This window comes from Mustela putorius, unplaced genomic scaffold (genome assembly GCF_011764305.1).
Source record: "Mustela putorius furo isolate JIRA1106 unplaced genomic scaffold, ASM1176430v1.1 tig00003836_pilon_pilon_pilon, whole genome shotgun sequence".
Lineage (NCBI taxonomy): Eukaryota > Metazoa > Chordata > Mammalia > Carnivora > Mustelidae > Mustela > Mustela putorius.
Genome location: NW_025421989.1, coordinates 20,087,501 through 20,108,192, shown reverse-complemented (window position 1 = coordinate 20,108,192; position 20,692 = coordinate 20,087,501). Strand labels below are relative to the sequence as shown.

The 20,692-nt window shown below is 38.0% G+C and overlaps 1 protein-coding gene across 3 annotated transcripts in view; it reads right to left on the bottom strand.

The window, feature by feature from the left end:
• POLA1 (DNA polymerase alpha 1, catalytic subunit) overlaps nucleotides 1-20,692 on the bottom strand; it is a 307,449-nt gene that overhangs the window by 125,363 nt on the left and 161,394 nt on the right. Inside the window, exon 36 of one of the 3 annotated variants that reach the window (XM_045089423.1) lies at nucleotides 9,254-9,409. The exons of the other annotated variants lie outside the window; for them this stretch is intronic. Coding sequence (XP_044945358.1) covers nucleotides 9,380-9,409 — 30 coding nt within the window. The 3' untranslated portion in view covers nucleotides 9,254-9,379. Of the gene's footprint in view, nucleotides 1-9,253; nucleotides 9,410-20,692 lie in introns of those variants that run through there. 3 annotated transcript variants of the gene reach the window in all.

Below are 20,692 nucleotides of genomic sequence, written 5' to 3'. Positions count from 1 at the left end.
CACACACACACACACATCTAGTGTATTTCTTGCTAAGTTTTCCCTAGGTATTTAATCTGTTCAGTCATAACTGTAAATGGTATTTAGTTCTTTCATTATATTGTTTTTCTTTTTTTTCTTTCATTATATTTTCTAACTGGTTGTTGTTGTTGTAGATCAAAACTATTGATTTTTTAATACTAATTTTGTAACTAATGACCTTATTAAATCCTTTTTGTCTGTGGTAGTTTTTGGTTGATTTGATCGGGATTTCTGGGTTTACAGAATCTGTAAATAATGATCATTTCCCTCTTCCCCTTCTAATTTTATATATTATTTTTCTTATCTAATCATAATAGCTGCCATTTTCAAAGCCTAACTTTTACCAACATTTTCACTGTACTGCCTCTAGCATCAGATTTCCCAATAATCTAGGGCTGTGGACCCAAGAACTAAGCCACCAAACACTCTCTGCAACTGGAAAAAAATAACTGTTAAAACCACTATGGGGGGGTGATTAAAGTCACTACAGGTGAAAAAAATACAAATAAACTTTGGGACTGAATTTAATTTGAGGATATTAAGTGGTTGAATAAATACTAAAATAGTTCCTTTTATATTTGGATAATTAGTCCCTGTAAAAGCTCTCTTCCCTAACATAGCTTTTTTGTTCCATCATGTCTCCTGGCTCTGCCTCTTAAAAACAAAGCAAAACAAAACAAAAAAGCAAAAAAAAAAACAAGAAAAATCCTGAAGTTGGAGAGATCTCAACTCTAAGAATCTTAATCTCTTTTTTCACAAAGAAGGGTGTTGTATCTGGCTAGATGATTTTAAGGTCTGTTCTAGCACAAGAATCCTCGAATTCTCTGACTTAATTTCAAAAAAAAAAAAAAAAGAGGCTCTCCATAAGCCTTCATGACTTATCCTTAACTCAGGTTAGGAAAATATACCCATGTTCCCATCACTGAAAACATTTCCTCTTTTTTTTTTTTTTAAGATTTTATTTATTTATTTAACAGACAGAGATCACAAGTAGGCAGAGAGGCAGACAGAGAGAGAGGAGGAAGCAGGCTCCCTGCCAAGCAGAGAGCCAGATGTGGGGCTCGATCCCTGGACACTGGGATCATGACCTGAGCTGAAGGCAGAGGCTTTAACCCACTGAGCCACCCAGGTGCCCCTGAAAACATTTCCTCTTAACAAATCTCATTACATCACTATTGTTTTCGCTGACTGCTTTCTTGGTGGGGTAGTATACACTGGTGAATGCCTAGGACAGTGGTTCTCAAAGAACGGTCCCCAGACCAGCAGCATGCGCATCACCCGAGAACGTGTTAGAGATCCCAATTCCTTTTTTTTTAAATGTATTTTTATTTATTTTGTTGGGGGCGGGGCAGAGGGAGAGTGAGTTCCAAGCAGACCCCACGTGGGGCTCAATCTCCCATCCTGCAGACTATGACCTGAGCCAAAAACCAAGAGTCAGATACTTAACCAACTGTGCCACTCAGTGCCCCAGAGATGTCAATTCTTGCCTCCACCCCACCCAAGACCTAGAACCAGACACTCAGGGGTGGTGCCCAGCAGTCTGTGTTTTAGCAAGTCCTCCACAGTATGGCTAAATGGGAATGTATTTGTACAAACAAGGTTTAATAAATAAGTACAAATCATGGGGCTAAATAAATAGCACATTCTATCAAGTTGTGAAAACCTACCGAAGTCACACTGAGGTAGAGTGCTAGAATAACAAGAGGCAAAAATATTAATGTTATCAGCTGCTAATGCTGACCTCTGCCTGCTATGTTACCCCTCTCGAAGCCCAAAAAACTTTATGCCCTTCTGAATACTTCGATTCCAAAGGACTTTAATAAATATTTCTAGGGCCTACAATTTCTAAATAGCAAGAAGCATAGGGAAAGAATTTCCTGCAGGAAATATCATCCATCTTAGCAAATATTTTCATGTGTTATTGAAACAGATTCAAAGAAAACTTTATATTCAGCTCCCCAGCTCTCTTGACCTTGCTTTGAATCTTCTAACTAGCCCCCAAATCTATTTTCATGTTTCGCCCAACTGCAGCAAGCCTGATGTGCTTCCCATAGATGTTGAGATTATCTCAGGCATGCCTGTCCGTTTGCTAGTCCACTGCCCTACTTGTGATTCCACTCTGGGGCTTAAGAGATGCTTCTGGGAAAAGATTCTCTTTAGCTCATCTGATGTTTTATATAATAAATCTAAAGAATCTGACTTTCCTGCACAAGTACAGTCACTGAGTGTTCCTCAAGGAAAGGAGAAAATGGGGCTGGAGTGGGACATTAATTTACAAAGAAAATAAGTCTCTACCTAATCAACTCTCCTTTCCCAGGAACTTGCCCAGAAGGCCTTGTATATTAAAAGCCAGAGAGACTGAGATTTCTATAACTGGACTTCAAACTATTATTGGGGAAGGAAAAGCTCTTGTAACAGGTTGGGTTTTGGGAATTCTGTGGAGGGGAGAGAAGAGTTAAGCTACTATGCTAACGGCCACAAACCTGACATACGTTACTCAACACACAAAAGCTTCCTGTCAAGGTGGTCAAATACTTGAGGGATTTTCCATACCAACAGGAAATGAGGAAGACTCTATTCTGCTGCTAAACTTACAGTATCACTGAAACGTTAATGATCATAAAGTTATGTGGGTACAGGTATCTGGAGTAGGGATATGGCTATTCCTAAATTGGGCAAATTGATTCCCTGAGCAGAAAGTGTATGTCCTTCATCTAGTCCAGCTCCCTGTTTGCCTACAAAGAGAAGTTCAGCATTATTTAACCTTTTCCCTAACATGGAAAAAATTAAGAAAAAAAAAAAAAAAGAAAGAAACACTCCACTTATGAATTTAGCAGAACAAAAGTAAGCCTGGTCTGGAAATGCCACTAACAACTGTTATTATGTTCATAATTCAACTCTGTGTTATTCAATACAACCTAAGGGGCAGCTTTTGTAAAGTACAAAATAGGAACTACATATTTCTGAAAGGTCATGGGAACACTAGGAGATGAGAATAAAGTAAATTAGTGAAAAATGAATTCAGTGCAGATTTTTACATTAGAAGTCAAAGTTAATAGTTTCTTTTATTTTTTTTTTAAGATTTATTTATTAGAGAGAGAGAGAGACAATCTCAAGCAGACTCCAACCTGAGTATGAAGCCCAATGACTGGCTCGATCTCACAACCCCAAGATCATGACCTGAGCTAAAACCAAGAGTCAGACACTAAGTTGACTATACCACCAAGGTGCCTCTATAGTTTCTTACTAATAAGGTACCACTGTCCTCTCAGAAATGGTGAGCTTTAACAATAAAATAATTTGCTAAATATTTCATATAACTGGTTGGATTTCTCCCTCCACAAGGCATATAAAAAATTCTCTTTTCCCTCCGTGTTTATAATCTGCTGTTTGCCTTAAAAAAGTAATCCTCTGAAAATTCTCTGAAAAGCATTTTCCTTCTTATTAAGAACCCTAGTGACTCAACAGCTAAAAAAGTGCAATCTATGAGATCTGATAAAGATTTAGCTTAACATTAAATTATGTTTTCATTGCCATTAAAATATGTATTTTTTCAAGATCACTATGAATGTTAATGTAAATTACTGCTTTAAAAAGAACACAGATATATTTTTGGACTAAATAAAACCTCGTACTTTGTAAAGTTTTCATGTATTTTGAAAAAATACACAAAGTCATTTCAAGTAGAAAACTAACTTACATTCTTTCTGAAGAATAATCATATTAAATTAAAATCCCAAGGCCAAAGAGACCCAAAGGAAAGACCAATTCCTTATGATAGTGTTAGGGAGCCAGGAAGCATGGTACAAATGAGACTAGAGTTTACTAAGTAATTTTAGGTCAAAAGATACAGATTCAAAGATTATCTCCAACCTGAAAACTTCATGAAATAAATAAAAACAAAGAGCATGAAATCCTACCTCACAGAAAACTGGAGAATGTCCTATGCATATTTTTAAAAAAATCCACTGAATTGAAAAGGGGGAAAAATGAAACATTCTACTGGCTAACCTACTAAAGTCTTCAAGAAAATACTGAACACATGATATAACTGAGTAAAAATCAGAAATGTCAAAATGGTTAAATTACTTATACAAGTTTCAAGAAAAATAAAGTTTTATTGAGATATTGATACTATATAAAACAAATATGAACAAATGTGAAATTAACAGCTCAAAATATTTTTTGTTTCTTTTGGTCTCATAGTCAAACAATCAGCTTCCAATTGATAATAATATAAAATAAATGAAAAATTTATTTTGTCATTAAAGTAGTACAATTGGGCAAATCTAGTCTATTTTACTAGTCTATTTTAAAATAATTTAAGAAATAAGAAGTATAAAGGTAAAAAATCTTAATATGCAGTTTGGTAAAGTTCAAGTCAGTCTTTGAACAACACGTTTATCTATCCAGTAAAGCTTGTGTTAATGCGATGTTAGAGTTTGGCAAATTCAACTTTAATGGAGCATAAAAGTGCTTTTGCTTGAAAGTGAGATCATTTTTAAAAATTCAAAGCATGATCACTTTTTCTTTTTTCGTAGGAACAATCTGATACAAGCAGCAAAGCTTAAATAAACTAGAAACATTTCAAATGATCCATAAAGGATTAATAAGCACTGCAGGAAGTCCTATAGGCTCAGCGTATACATTTTCCATCTTTTCCCCCCATGATGGGCATGATATGAAATTCTAAACAGAACTGAAGTTTCAAAGTACCTGAATGTTAAAGGGCTTTCATGTTGAGGTGAGAGGTTGCAACTTAGGGCTCTCTAATTTGAAATGGATCAAAATCATGATGGTATTAGGACAAGAATCATTCAAATTTGGACATTCAATTAAAAAGGTCTTCTTACTGAGGGTAATAGCTAGTGGTCAGCAGCAAAGGTAAGGCAAAAGGAATAGTGGTAAGCTACAGGCCACTAATATAACAAGAACAAAATGACAGCTATTATTTTGGCAGAGATAATCTATGCTGAAACACAAAACACACATGCACACAATTTCTTCCAATACAATTTTCTTGTCTTCCCACTGACTTCTGTGATTACCACAGAAAGCAGGGTTCTAAACACATTTCTCAATTGAATCCTCGATCAATAATAGTAAAAAATTCAGATGGAAGATATGGGAAAATGCATTATGGCATTAGTAACTGTTTGCAAAATAGGCTGAACTTCTCAAAATGCACAGAAGTTGCTAAGAAGAAACCTCAGATACCTAAAACAGACCATATTTTTGCCACCCCAAAGCTCGGGCGCACTGCCTGTGTTCATGAAATTGAAATTCTGCTCATTCTTAGGTTGAGCAATCTTCCTTCCTAATCCTCATAACTACTAATTCTTCAACAATAAATATACCTCATAAAAAATTCCCTGCTTGAAATAAAAAGGTAAACAGCCCCCAAAAGTACAAAAGCCTATTTTCTATTAAGAATAAAATGGCAAGTTTTCTTTATATGTAAATATAATTACAAGTCTGCAAAGGGTCCTACGTTGAAGTCCGTGAGACCATGGTTTTTCAGTAAGTGCCTAGGTTTATTACTGGGGTAAACACTTGGAGGCGGTGGGGGTTAGGGGGAGGCAAAAATATTCCCAAGTTTCTATACACATTTTAGAATGTGAATATTTTTCAACCTCTGGTGTTTTAACAGTTCCTTGACAGAGGCATAAATTATTCATGCTACTACAATGAGATTTACTTTCTGAAAATGAAATGCAAATAGTAAATGAGAAGAGTGACATTTAACAATACCAATGAATGTTGGGATCAACAAGGGAAAACCTTAAAAATAGACAAACAAAAAAAAGAATTTGCCTCAAGTCAACAGTCTCATGTGGGAGTACAATTGTCAACCTTTCATCTATTAGCCATCACTGAGAATACTGAAGGCCTTTCCTAAGGCTTTGGCTATTTTATTGCTAATTCACATCACCATTAGCAGATGGGTAAAAGAAATGCAATTGGGGCAATCAAGACTTCCATAGTGATAAATTCAATCAGTTATTGAACACTTAATTTGTTCTCTGAATTTTCTAGTAACTTGATAGAGTAGAATGCAAACTATCACTCTTACGTGGAAGAAGCTTCCTGAAAAGAGTGTGTGGGGTTTTAATGAGAGAGGCCCTAATTTAAATCCCAACTCTACAGTGTGTGAGCTTTTTAACATGGCTTGAGTTTCTTACTACAAGATTCAGCTTTCTCTGTAAAGATGGAAAAAATAACGCCACCTTACAGGGTTGCTACAAGAATTAAATATGATGTATGCAAAAAAGAAAAAGTTTAGCAAAGGGTCTTACAGCTCAAAAAATACTAGCCTTTCTTCTTTCTTCTGCTCTCTGGAAGCCTACAACCTTAGAGGGAACAAAATTGTTTGTCAAATGAAAGAATATAACTACAAGAGACTGTATTAAAGAAACTGTGGGAGGAAAGTTACACATTTGAACTTCTTTAGGAATTCAAAGGAAAAACAAATGTTCCACAGTTGTAATGTCAACAAAAGTTTTCCCACAACGAAGGTGGGCTTGGGTCTTAAAGGTTGAGGAGACATACAGAGATAGCAAGTGGGTGAGGACAATCTTGGCAGTTGTGAAAAACCATGAGGGTCTGTCTGGAGGAATAATGATGTGGACAGTGTCAACGGGAGAGCATGTGGGGCGTGAAGGCTGGATAATAGATCTTAAATGCCAGAATAAAGAGTTGGACCATAATTTGACACAGACTTAATTTAAACCAGGGGCACACCCATGAGTATGTATAAAATATGTCTATTATATTCTAGGGTGGACCATAAAAGAGGAGAGGGCTAAGGTCAAACAGTGGTCCAAATTCACTTGGCTTATAGGCAGTATTATCTAACCCACAGAAGACAACCATGATTTAAAAATACCGAGTTCCAGAAAAACACATATGAAAGCAAAAACTCTTAAGAAATGGTATGAGCCCTCAAGTACAGAGCTTAAAGAAATAAAACAGAGATATGCGTGGTATTTACAAATACTCAAAAGAAAACACAGAAGAAGATGCCTGTATTCACTGAACGTACAACACCAGTGTGTAGCAGGCAGTGAGGCCTAGAACAGAGAGAACGTTTAGATCAGCCATGGGGAAAAACTTCTGAATGTCGAGCCTGCGAGGATGAGAAGACGGCCCAGCAAGACACTGCAGCAGTCCCATTAATGCAAAATATTCAAAAGATTTTCAAAGCACAGTGGCAGAAAGATAGATCTCTCAAGAAGCAGTGTTTTCGCCTGGGTGACCCGCAGACGACATGTTAGTTCTACAATTTATGACTTTTGGATTAAAGCTGGAACAGGGGGGTGTCCTTCCAGACATGGAGAGCCCTTAATGATAGCACAGCTACAAAACTGCACAGTGATCAAGAGTTACTGAACTAAGAAAAACCTCGGCAAGTACTCCCTCAATTATTTCGGCCCTTGGGCATTTCGATGGGAAACTACTCATTGATATTATTCTTTTTCCAACATCCATTTTATAGAATATCAAGACAGAGTCAAATGTTGACTTACTATGGTAAATAGAGGGGAAAAAAGTCTGCTTTGATTTCCTTTCCTTTATTACCACCTTGGTTTTGTGTTTTAGAATGTCGATTACGTTTGAGAAGAGGGTGGAGGATGGGGGGGGCATGCTCATCCCTTCAATGAAGACAAAAGAAAGCTGCTATTTCATTCTGCTGTGTGAGTTACCCCCCCACCACTGCCTTAATTTTCTCACCATCATATTCAACTGTGACTTTCCACAGGGCCCTGAAAAATGTATTATATTTTACTTGTTATTCTAAAAGAATTAGAAGGCAATTATAGGCAAAGGATAAAAACAGGGCAAAAATATTTTTGTGTTTTCAGACCAGCTAAAATTTTCAGAGTTGAAATGACTAGAGAGGCAAACTGTTAGGTATTCAGAAGGAAAATGTGAATGTTTTCCCAAAGGCATTATTAACAATTAATAATCATTACACTGGTGCCTTGTTTACCTGACCTTGTGTAAATTCAGCAGCCTGGTAATTAGACCCATATTTTGCACATTTGTATATTTCCATGCATAGATTTGACTCATTCATTCATCCATTAAAATTTGCTTGACAGACGTAGATGAATAATCAAGCTACAATTTGTATTTACTGGATTATAGAAAATTGCCCAAACTGTTAAGTTCAAGGAAAGCGCATTCTTGTCTCTCTCTTGTGACTGATGTAAAAGCAATTACACATCAGAGGATTGCCCCAAAGCTCTCAGAAGAAGTGGCACCGCTTTTGCAATCTGGGGTCTTTAACCGTATCTTTTTTCTGAACATAGGAACTGTTTAAAGATTAACCCTAACGGAGGAAAGAAAATATCCTTGTGCAAGTTACATTTATCATTTAACTCCTTACACTATAACTTCACGTTAAAAAAGCAACATGCTGATCAACTTCTACATCCCAAACAAACAATGATGCAGCTTTATTCCACAAAGCTTTATTTCACCGTAGGCAGTAGAAGTTCTGAAGATGAGAAATAAGCAACTTTTAGGGGGATAGGTTTATGGCAAATATTCCACCCCTACTCCGTCTAAAAAACAAACATCAACAACAAAACCTGACCAAATCTCTCCGTAGTAGATTTCAATGAGAAACAAGGCACCCCAAGATTTTGTTAATGTATTTTCATGCGAAGCAGCACAACACGTTTTGGCTCTACCTGCTCCCTAAGTCATAATGGCCAGCACTAACTAGCTGAACATGCTGTCATGTGGAACTGTAGTTTACACTATGGTATTTTGTTTTGCTTTTGCAGTCACTAACCGAACCATCGCTAATACACGTTTTCTGGTCCAAGGTACAGTACTTCTTTTACACAGCTGAAGATATAACAATTTTGCTGTCTTAAATCCATCTCTTCAAACTGCTTATTTTGATTGTCTACTAGAGAAGAAGAGGGATGATTCCTGACTTTTTAAAGAAGTGTGTGTGTAACCAAGCATTATCAGATTTTTAAAACCTCTTACATCATAAATCAAATCTTATGAAAATATACATAAAGATGCAACTATGTATTTTACATAACGTTTGCTATGGACATTTAGCTCCATAGCTTAAAAAAGAAATAAGGATTGCTTAGAACCTCTTTTCACAAACATTATGCTATCATTTGTACAGCTCCTAATGTGGCTTGAAGGAGCTTCTCTGGATAGGCAACAATTAGACACTGTAAGCGTCTTAACTTATCAATTCAACAAAAGAGGTTCCCAAACTTCCAAAACATGTATCTGCTTCCTGTAACATTACCAAAACCTACTTTTTTTCTTCCCTACAGTCCAAGTTTTCTTCCTATAAAACAAACATCATGATGGATGCTCAGCATTAAATTCTGTAATGATGGCCCGAAATCACCTGAAAGATCACCAAAGAACCAGGTCAAGCATTAGTTTAGAAAATGAGTTGTTCTTACAATCCACATATTTATCAACATAGAAATGGAAATGCATATGCTGCTAGTGCACGTGTGACTTCCCATAAAGCTGAGTGCCTGCTGAGTCCAGGGCGCTGCAAAGGCACCCCAGGGGTCTCATGTCAAGAAGTTCCAGCAGTTTAATATGATAAAAAAAAAAAACACCCAACTTTGAATTTAAAGCCTAATACAAAAGCTATTTCCCTGACTCTCAGCTTCAACAGAAATAATGGGCAGAGAAAGTACTTCCATAGGATTTTAAAATGGAGGGGACCACTGCCCTAGGAGTCGGATGGTGCACATACAAAGCTACTACCCAGTGTGTGCCTTGGGTAATTCCCTTTTCTTTTGAGCTTATTATCTGTTTGGTTGCTTGTCCTTTGCAAGGTTCCGAGTGTTGCCAACTGCACTTCATTTTGTTAAAAAAAAAAAAAAAAAGGCAGGGGGATAGTACAAAAAGTATAGCTGTTCTATCAACTGGTAGCAATGCCCTGACAAAAAAATGTCATCTAAACTCCTGTCTGTTTCCTTGCTCTAGCTTATTCCTGCAGAGCTGCTTTTACGATCAACTTCAGAATGGAAAGGAGATACTGCATTAACTACTGTCCAAAAATATTTAAGTCTGTATCACAGATCCAAGTCATCTGTTAAACTTGAATATGATGGGATTTTCTGAGGCCCCCTCCAGAAGTTTAGATTGCACATTCTATCATCAGCCACTTTCCTACCTATACTCATTTTCCCTAATACATATGTCACCAGCACCACTAGGCACACAATGACCAATAAACACAATGACTCTCCCAGGAAGCAAAAGCCAACTAGACCCCATTACCCTCCTGTTATAGTGCATATGTGTACACCAGAGATATGAAAAGAGCACACAAAAGCACAAGTGTACACACACACACAGTGCTAAGGGGTTCTCAAAACTGTATGTCTCGGTATTTAGTCCTGCTGTTAGTAGGAAAAAGACAGTGCTAAGAGAACCTACACAACTGAAAACCAGTTCTGCTGCTAAGAAGTCAATATCCTGGTCATGGTCTTGTGGGGGGACGTCAGGAAGGGTACTATTAGAGAAAAGGAAAGATCAACAGCATACTTTTGTTTCAAGAGGCAGGGATATTTTTTAAAGTGAAAATTTGTGTGTGTGTGTGTGTGTGTGTGTGTGTGAAGCAAGAGTAAGTTTAACTTCTACTAGAGATTACTAAGGTGTTTGAAATATAAATGGTGAGACAGATTAAAGATGACATTCCAGAAAATACCGTCCATTAAGCACAGTCATTATTAATAAAAAGTAAGAATTTGCTACTACACTAAACATAAACACTGCACCCACAGTCTTTCTGAAGGTTCCCAAAGTCCTTCTTTTATTCAGATAATCAAGCTCCGTGTCTGCCATGTCCCTGGCACTATGCTCTGCTTTGGGGACATGAAGCAAAACATAGCCCTAAGCAGCACAGCTTGTTCATCACAAGGAAATCACAGTCTGTGGGGGGAAGAAAGCTGCTTAACTTGGCAACAGGTGTGCACAAAGGGTTACAGAGAAAACAGGAAAGAGAAGGTCAGTCTTCCCAGATGACTGGCATAAGGAGAATTTCACGAAGTGGGCCAGTGTGAGTGGTGGGGTGTGTTTCTAGGTAGAGGAGATAGCAAGAGTGAAGGCAGGGAGGAAGGAAAGCATGTGGGATCTTTGAGGAACACGAAGTTGTCCTTTGAGGACGGTAGAGGGCCTATGATGGACAGCAAGGATGGAGAAAAAGGGGCAAAGTCTAGCCTGGGGACTAATACAACACTAAGAAATTTGGTTTTCATCTACAAGAAATGAGAATCCACTGAAGGTTTTTAAGCTGAAAGGTGACATTACTAACGCTCTTCTGGAAAGGTAATCCTGGAAACACTGTGAAGAATGGACTGATAAGGTAATAGGTCAAGACAGGAAGAACAATTAGAAAGGTAAGGACAAGATAACTAAGAACTGAGTTCGAGTAGTGGGAATGGAGAAAGAGGCAACACACAACACCATGTCAGCCAATGGGGGCAACCTGCAGGCTTCTATTATCGTGAGTTGGGGCGTGCTTGAGGATATCCCTCCGTGCACCTCATAAGATTACCGTGAGAAACATCAACAAAGGCTGTGAAAGTGCTCTGAAAACTGCAATGTGCTGGGTAATGTACAATGTATATTAAAGTAATGAAATACTCTCATTTTAAAATCATTTCTCTCCTTCTTTAAAGCACATTACTTATTTTTGGTAGGTGAAACCAGGAAAAAATGGTGTTTAGGGACGAGGGTCCTGACAGCCCTAGAGGATGCAGCTGAGTATAGCAGTTTGCAAGATTTTTGAAGTTCACACAGGAACCCCTCCCAAAAGCCCAAAATATTTTAAAAGATAGACAGTATTCTGTTTTCATTCAAGTTGCTACACTACGAGCAAGCTGCAGAATTCCACTTCTGTTATCTGATTCCTACAAGGAGGGCTAGCAAAAGGCAGCCTTGGAGCTGTCCCATTTATTTTACTGTAATTTATATATTTTTTATTTTATTTTTTTTAAGCATTTATTTATTTATTTATTGGGCAGACAGATCACAAGTAGGCAGATAGGCAGGCAGAGAGAGAGGAGGAAGCAGGCTCCCTGCCGAGCAGAGAGCCCAATGCGGGGCTTGATCTCAGGACCCCGAGACCATGGCCTGAGCTGAAGGCAGAGGCTTTAACCCACTGAGCCACCCAGGCACCCCTGTAATTAATATTTTTTAAATAAAAATTGTATATATCTAAGGTGTACAACATGATGACTTGATGCGGCTAGTGAGATGAGGACTACAGTCAAGCTAATTAACACATTCTCTCATACAATTACCTTTTTGTGGGTGTCATGAGAACACTTGCAATCTACCCAGCAAATTTCCAGTCTTTGACCTGTGTATTACTAACTAGAGCCACATACCTTACGTTAGATCTCCACACTTGCTCACTCTACATACCCACACGGTACCCTTTACCTAACATCTCCCCTGCCCCACTTTGACTTTTGGGCCCTGTTCAGGAAGTGCTAGACCTGGGAAAAACTATCCACCTCCTACAGACAGGAAGCTGGAGTTACTCAAAAAGAGACTATGGTGAGTCACAGTCACGACTGAGAAGGTGGTGACAGGACTGCACATCACAGATCCACTTTAAATTGTTGTCAAGAACATAATTCCTGAGCATATGCCAGATCAGATGATGTCATGAAATCATTATACGGGAGGTCTCCTAGAAGAGGTACAGGGAAGATGACATTTCTATACACAAATACTCCTAAACCTAGGTTTATACAATCACATCCACAACAGAGAAGACACAAGGTTGAGCAATGCTAATTACCTGCCACTTGTCAAGTGTCAGTGATACACCTGAAAACTTAACAAGGATGGTAAATTCTCATGAAAAATGTGGCAATATTAAAGATGCTATGGGTTTTGGGCTGTTTTTTTGCTGTAATATAATTACTTTGGAGTCACATTAGAACTCATTTTGTTTTAGAAATTTAACTGCCTTCTCACTTATAAGAACATATTCAACTTGATATAGGTGTGAAAGCATATACATACTTTTTATTTTCTTATTTTCATATCTTCTTAAACTATGACTATATAGAAATCATACATGCAATAATAATCACAAAATTTCACATATAGAAGTCACAGTTAAAATACTTCATGGTTATTATTACATGACTTTAGAACTTACCAACACGTGTTTTTTGAAGAGTTTAGTAATCGCATGGGGGAAACGTCTAAAAACACCAGTGTCCTTGCCCACCCTCAGAAATTCTACTCTAATGTTCAAGGCTGCTAAACCATCAGGCACTCGGTTCAAAATAGACCCAGGTGATTCTAATGAGCAGTCGAGGCTGAGATCCACCGTCTTTGCTTAACACAGAGACAAGTATATAATAAAAAAGAAATAGAGGAACCTGCCTGTCGTAATCAGAGGAATATGCAACTCTTGATCTTGGAGTTATGAATTTGAGCCACAAGTTGGATGTAGAGTACTTAAAAATAAAATCTTAAAAAAAAAAGAAAGAAAGAAAGAAAAATGTTGTGAAGAAAAATTCCAAACACAGCATTCTCAATTCTGAGTGTTCCATCTGTCTTAAAAGGTTCCTTTGGTTTTAATAGAAAATACAAATGCTTTTAAAGATTTATTTATTTATTTATTTATTTGAGAGAGCATGGAAAGGGGCAAAGTTAGAGAGAATCCGAAGCAGACTCCCCTCTCAGCCCAGCACAGAGCTCAATCTTCTGACCCTGAGATCACTACCTGAGCTGAAACCAAGAGTCAGACTCTTAACCAACTTTGCCATCCAGGTGCCCCAACAATTTTAGAATTTTTAAATGGCATCAAGATGTCTAAGATGCACATACTTGATTCTCAAACAGGATCTGAGTCTGTACTATCCTTGTTTACTAATAAGGACTGTATAAAAATCACTGCTTCATTTTTCTCTTTTAAGAAGCTTCGTCATTCTAATAAAAACAATACATACCTATTATGAAATCTTCAAAAAGAGAAAAGCGATATATAAAACAAAAATTACCTAAACTTTTCACCACTCAGACATGATTTTTGACCTATGATAAACATCCTTCTAGAAATCTAAATACATGCACACACACATGCACCAATTTTATATGTGACACTACACTATATAAGGTGATATTTTTAAAAACTCAGCACTATTATGTAGCCAAATATTTGAGCCAAAAATATAGACTTATAAAATAAATTTTAAGGGCTGCATATTAACTATGCATTTATGTAGGTTATTTTTAATGTTTCATGAGCCCTCAGTATTCTTTTGAGAACAAAATGATTCACCTATGATTCTTTGAACTATAGAAATATCAGAACAAAAAATTATATAAGTGTATTTTTGTATACTAAGAAGTAAAACTGGAGAACAAAATTAAAAAAAAAACTTTCCCCAAAATGAACTCCTTAGGTATTAATCCAACAAAACATATATAGGACTTGTATGCTAAAAACTATAAAATGCTAATGAAAGAAATAAAGAAGACCTAAATAAATGGAGATACACACCATGTTCATGGATTGGAAGACCCAACATAATAAATAACGATGTCAAGGGTTCCCAAAGTAATATATAGATTTAACACACTTCCAGTAAAAATCATAGCAAGAACTTTTGTTGATAAAGACAGACTAACTCAAATTTTATGAAAAGGCAAAAATACTATAAGAGCTAAAACGTTTTTGAAAAAAGTAAAATGGAAGAATCGCACTACAAGAGACTTTCTATCAAGACTGTGGTGTTAGCAAAAGAATAAACAAAGAATACAGAAGCAATTACATGTGGAGGAACAACAGTCTTTGCAGTGAGCAGTGCCAGAAGAACCGCAATTATATAGTCCAAAAAACCCCTAACCCTGTCCTAAGCCTCACCTCATACAGAAATTAACTCAAAATGGATCACAGATTTCGATGTAAAATTTGAGTTTGGAGACATAAGACCAAAACACATGATCTACGAAAGGAAAAAATGATATCCTATACTTCTTCAAAATTTAAAAGTTTTGTTCTGCGAAATACACAATTAAAAGAATGGGAAGACAAGCTAGAGACTGCAAGAAAATATTTGCAAATCACATATTCAACAAAGGACCTCTACTTAGAGTATATAAAACACTCAAAACTTAACAGGGAACAGTCTAAATAAAAATTAGGGAAAAACTTGGACACTTCATCTAAGATGATAAAAGAATGTCAAATAAACACATGAGCAGGATGAAAGATATAAGGATGAATATAAAACCACTAACCATCAGGGAAGTACAAATTAAAATAATGATGGGAGGGGCGCCTGGGTGGCTCAGTGGGTTAAGCCGCTGCCTTCGGCTCAGGTCGTGATCTCAGGGTCCTGGGATGGAGCCCTGCATTGGGCTCTCTGCTCAGCGAGGAGCCTGCTTCCCCCCCTCTCTCTGCCTACCTCTCTGCCTACTTGTGATATCTCTCTCTCTGTCAAATAAATAAATAAAATCTTTTAAAAAACCAAATTAGTAGACTCCATTAAAAAAAATTAAATAAATAAAATAAAATAATGATGGGATACCACCCACACCTATTAGAATGCCTAAAATGCCAACACCACCAAGTGCCAGTGAGGACGTGCAGAAACTGGAACTCTCATATACTGCTGTGGGAATGAAAAATGGTGCCACTCTCTGAAAAACAGTTGGACAATGTCTTAAAAGAGTAAACATAAACTGAACATGCTGGCCAGCAAGTCTGCTCCTAGGTATTTATGCTAGAAGAATGAAAATATAACACACACAAAACCCTATACACAAATGTTTATAGCAACTGCATTTGTAATTGCCCAAAACTGGAAATACCTTTCAATGGGTGAATGGGTCAAACAAATTGATAACCACAGTGGCCTAATATTCAGCAATAAAAGGAACAAACCAATTGAAAGAAGACAGTCTCAAAGGCCGTGTACCAGGGGATTCCCATCTCTATGGCCTTCTTGAAAAGACAGAACTACAGCAATGAGAACAGATATTTAGCTGCCAGAGTTAGGGGTGGGAAGAAAGGTGACTAGAAAAGGACATCAAGAGGCAGTTTTGGGGAGCAATGGAATTATCTTGTACCCTGACTGTGGCGGTGGTTACATAAATCTATAGTGTGCTAGAATTTGTAAAATGACAAACTCTGCTATTGACACAGGTAAGTTAAAATGGATGCATATTTGAAAAAAAAAGCATATTTGAATATAGGAAAGTTAAGTGATCCTTTCAAGTGGCTCAATACCTAGCTCTAGTTTCTAGAAAGCTCCAACAGTGAGCATAATTACTTGTGTGCTGGAACTGCTGCTCATGCTCTCTTCATGACCCATTGCAAGAAAGCAATGAACTGAAGATACCACTTTTTGTTTCTCAAATTCTCACAGCTAAAATTTCTCTTGTGACAAAGTTCCAATGGCAATGTCAGAATTCTTCTCCAATGTTTGTTGTGGGAACTACCCTTAGAATTTCATTTTATAGTCACAGATCAAGTACCTACCTACTCCTAGCTAAGCAAAGAAACACATTAAAAAATTTCATTTTGCACCAACTCTGGGAATGGCAACACATTCACTATGGTGACAACACATTCCCAGATGGAAGATAAGGGCAGAAAATATGATGCTTTACAAGCAAAAGTGGTACCAATCAAGACAGAATAGACAAGGTCACTCATCCAAATGAACTGATTTTTAAAAGTGTAACTCAAAGAAGTAGCACAAGCGAATTATGGGAAGGGGATATGGGTAACAGAGTGTTCTATTTATTGATTGTGGAAGCACTTACACAATTCCACATTTGTCAACACGCAGAACTGAGTACCAAAAAGTGAATTCTACCATATGAAAATGTAAAAATAAATTTTCAAAATGTACCAACACCACCCACTCAAAAAACTAATACAGCTCATTGTTGAATACTTGACAAAAAGAAATACAGTGTTATATACCATACACCATTCAAGATAACGGATTTCTAAGTACCACAGTCAAAAGTTTACTGGTATGGTTTCAGACTCCACATTTAAAACGTTTAAGAAATTACCACATTACAAGGTTTGGTATAGGGTAAAAAGGAATATCCACTATTAACAAAAAAGGCTATTAAAATACTTCTACCTCTTCCAACTACATACCTGTGTTAAGCCAAATTTTCCTCATATGCTTCCAACAAAATAACATTATCACAATAGACTGGATGCAGAAGCAGATACCAGAATCCAGCTGACTTTTAAGCCATACATTGAAGAGAATTGCAAAAAATGTAAAAACAACACTACTGTTCTGACTAAATTACCTGGCTTTGTAATATAGTTATTCTTCATAAATGTTGTTATATAATAGGTTCACTGTTACTTACAGCTGAGCTACTACTTGATAAGTATGTCAGTTTTAATTTAAAATAATTTGCTGTGAAGTTATTTTTAAGCAGGCCTTTCTTGAATCTAGGTTCTCCTTTGATCTTTCTTTGCTGATAGATGCCTAAAAGCAGTGACTCTTGATTATCACTAGATGGAAAGCTGTAGATGAGAAATTATCCTACAGAGACTACCTGTAACTTCATCCACATGGTTTCTAAATCCTTGGCATACTGGAGGACAGAAATCCTGGGCATTTTTGGTTAATTTCCTAGCACAATTTTTGGACATTCTTTGCTGGTGGTTGGAGACTGATGACCTGCAACCCTGGCCAAGAGCTTCTGAGAACTGGGTTAGGTTAGCAAATGATCTAGGTTCCCAGCAGCATGAAGAGCTTCTGAAACAGCCAAGGAGCCTGAGCACCTGTACAGTGTGAATGAGGCCAAGGACCTTTCAGCAAACAAGTAGGATGATGTACTCCGAAAAACCACCCACCCTAAGTTACAATACACTGCAGCAGAGTAAAAAAAAAAAAAAAAAAATCGAGGGAGCACCAAAAGTCGGGTGAGTTCTAAACAGGACAAAAAGTTATATACTGCTCTACAAAGACAGCGGATAAGTAGCAGGCTGAGACTACTTCAGGTAGCAGGAGATCAGCTAGACAGCTTATCTAAAGATTGCAAACACCTGCAAATCCATCGGCAGATCGAAGAGAAGAACAGCAATTCTAGAAACAGAAAATCAACCACTTTCTGAAAGGATCTCTTCTGATTTGGTTAAAGCACATTTTCCTGGGGTCTTTGCCACCCTTTTAGTATTTTACTTGCTCCTTCATATACTCTTATCTGGACAAAATGACAAGGTGGAAAAATTCACCACAAAAAAAAAGAGCAAGAGGCAATACCGAAGGCTAGGGACCTAATCAGTAGAGACATTGGTAATATGTCAGATCTAGAGTTCAGAATGACGATTCTCAAGGTTCTAGCCGGGCTTGAAAAAGGCATGGAAGATATCAGAGAAAACCTCTCAGGAGATACACTGCTCTGCAAAACCAAGCTGAGACCATCACATTATAGGTGTTGGTACAAGCATAAGGCAAAGCCAACTTAACAAGCACAAACACACCTAAAGCAATCAGTTAGAAATACCACTGCTCTAGTTTTTACTAGTATAGTATATTTTATATACTGTAGTATATTTTTCAGACCCCAAGCTTTGAGAGTTTTCCATGGGGTTTCTGAAAGGCAGCTAAATTCACTCCCTTCCTGAATAGTTATACAGTTACCTCTTTTAGCACAAGACTAAGCCAGACAGGATGATCTGGAAATTTATATCTTTAACTATCTGCCAGGGGCCCATTTCCACACGTGAATCGTAATGTATGTTTTCTAGGCGAACCAAACTTGAGAGACAGCCATCGTCTGAGGAGCTCTCCTCCCTTTCTCGTTTACATGTGCAGCAGAGAGCGGGTAGTTCTGTTCTGCTCCTCGAAGTACAAAAGGTCAACGGTGTGAAAATCTCACTTTTGAAAGGTTAAATGAAATCTGTTCTGGTTCAATTTCTTACTCTACTACAAGACAGTAGCTCTAGATGACTTGAGTTAGACCTCAAGTTGAGTTTTTCCTAAATACACAAGGTTAGAGAAATCAAACTGAAGAAAGGAATTCTACTGTTTTGGCACAAGCAGTTTGCTGTTTTTACCCGCTTGTTTTCAGATATTTGACAACTCCTATGGCATTTCCTCAGCATTTCAAAAAACCTCCAATTTTCCCTTCAGAGGAGGTGAACCGTATCAGAAGTTGCTGAAACCCCAGGCTTCCCTTCAGCTGCTGCACTAGTCCTTTGCTGGGGGCGGGGGCTATAATCAGCTTTCCTGGTTCCTGCCCCAGTCAGCCCTGTGGCCTGGCTACCTGGCAATGCTACTGCCTGGGACCTGTGCGGCCTTCTCCTGAAAGGGTGACCGCAGTGAAGATGGCGAGCAACCTCTTATTCATGAATGGATGGCTTACCATTTATGATGGGCAGAATTCTGGATTAGGGTCCCCAAGTACAGTCACGGGCCAGATGCTATTTGTGACCTGGGAGAGTCACCTGATAGTACCAATCTCTCTGAAAATCATGAACCCATTCAGTAGCATTTTGCTGAGCATCTGTCAGGTTAGGCATAATACTGGGGGCTGGGCCTTCAAGAAGTCAGGGCCTAGTGTCCTTTCCTAAGGCTGTCATTTGGACCCAATTCACCAACACTGGAAAGGGAACTCCCACACTGGCAAATTGCAGGGAGGGCCAAGAGGAAGCATGATGTGGAATCGTTCTGACGGGATGGGAGAAGGAGAGCAGCGAGATGATGGAAGCTTCCAGATAGACATCTCAGGAGGATGGGCAGTGAGGCCTCAGTGCCTCAGCCCAGGTCTGAACCTCTGGGACTTCTGACCATACGCAGGAACACACCTAAGCCTTGTTCATCCACTGTATTGCCGAGTGGAGTATCAAGCATTAATAATGCACACTCCAGGCACTTTCTAAACACTTTAAATGCATTATCACAGATAGTCCTCACTATGACCTCATGCAGCAGGTACCATGACTATCATCGCTCCATCAGCTAATGAAACTGTGGCTTGGAGAAGTCCAGTAACTAGCCCAAGTTAAAGGACAGGCAAGCGACTACAAAGGAACTCTGACCTTGGTGTTTTTTGAGTACAAACCTCACAGTCTACCGCTGAGGCTAGCAGTGCACAGTCTGAGAATGGACAGAATCAAGTGCTAAGCTTTCAGAAGATATGATTGGACAGGAAAAGGACATGGCTGTAACTGACTCCACCACTGCCAAAGAACTCAGGAGGGAAAAAATGCAAATGCAGGGATGGACATAGGCCAGGGAGAGGCTGTGGCATGAGCTCATATCACGCAGGCAGCTTTGAGTTCAGTCCTTAATAGACACCACTGTTGCTGGTAGTCAGAGCACCTCAGAATTTGATGTGGGTCCCTTGTTAGTTTCCCTAGAATACACTCTGGTCCTGAGCCTTCCCAAACAGGGTCTACACAGTAAGGTTGAATTAAATGAATTCAAAAGACAAAGGGGTGTTGTGATAACTAAAGAGTACAAGTTAATGCTTATTCTACGAAGAATCAAAGTCAGATAGCATATAAGGCTATATCTGGTCCAATTTATTTATTACAACTCTTCTATAATACAATAGTCATATCACAATAAGCTGCTTTTGGCATGTTTTAGGGGACTATATTTGGTCAGTTATTCCCTCCAATTTATGCAATAATAAATTTACTTACACT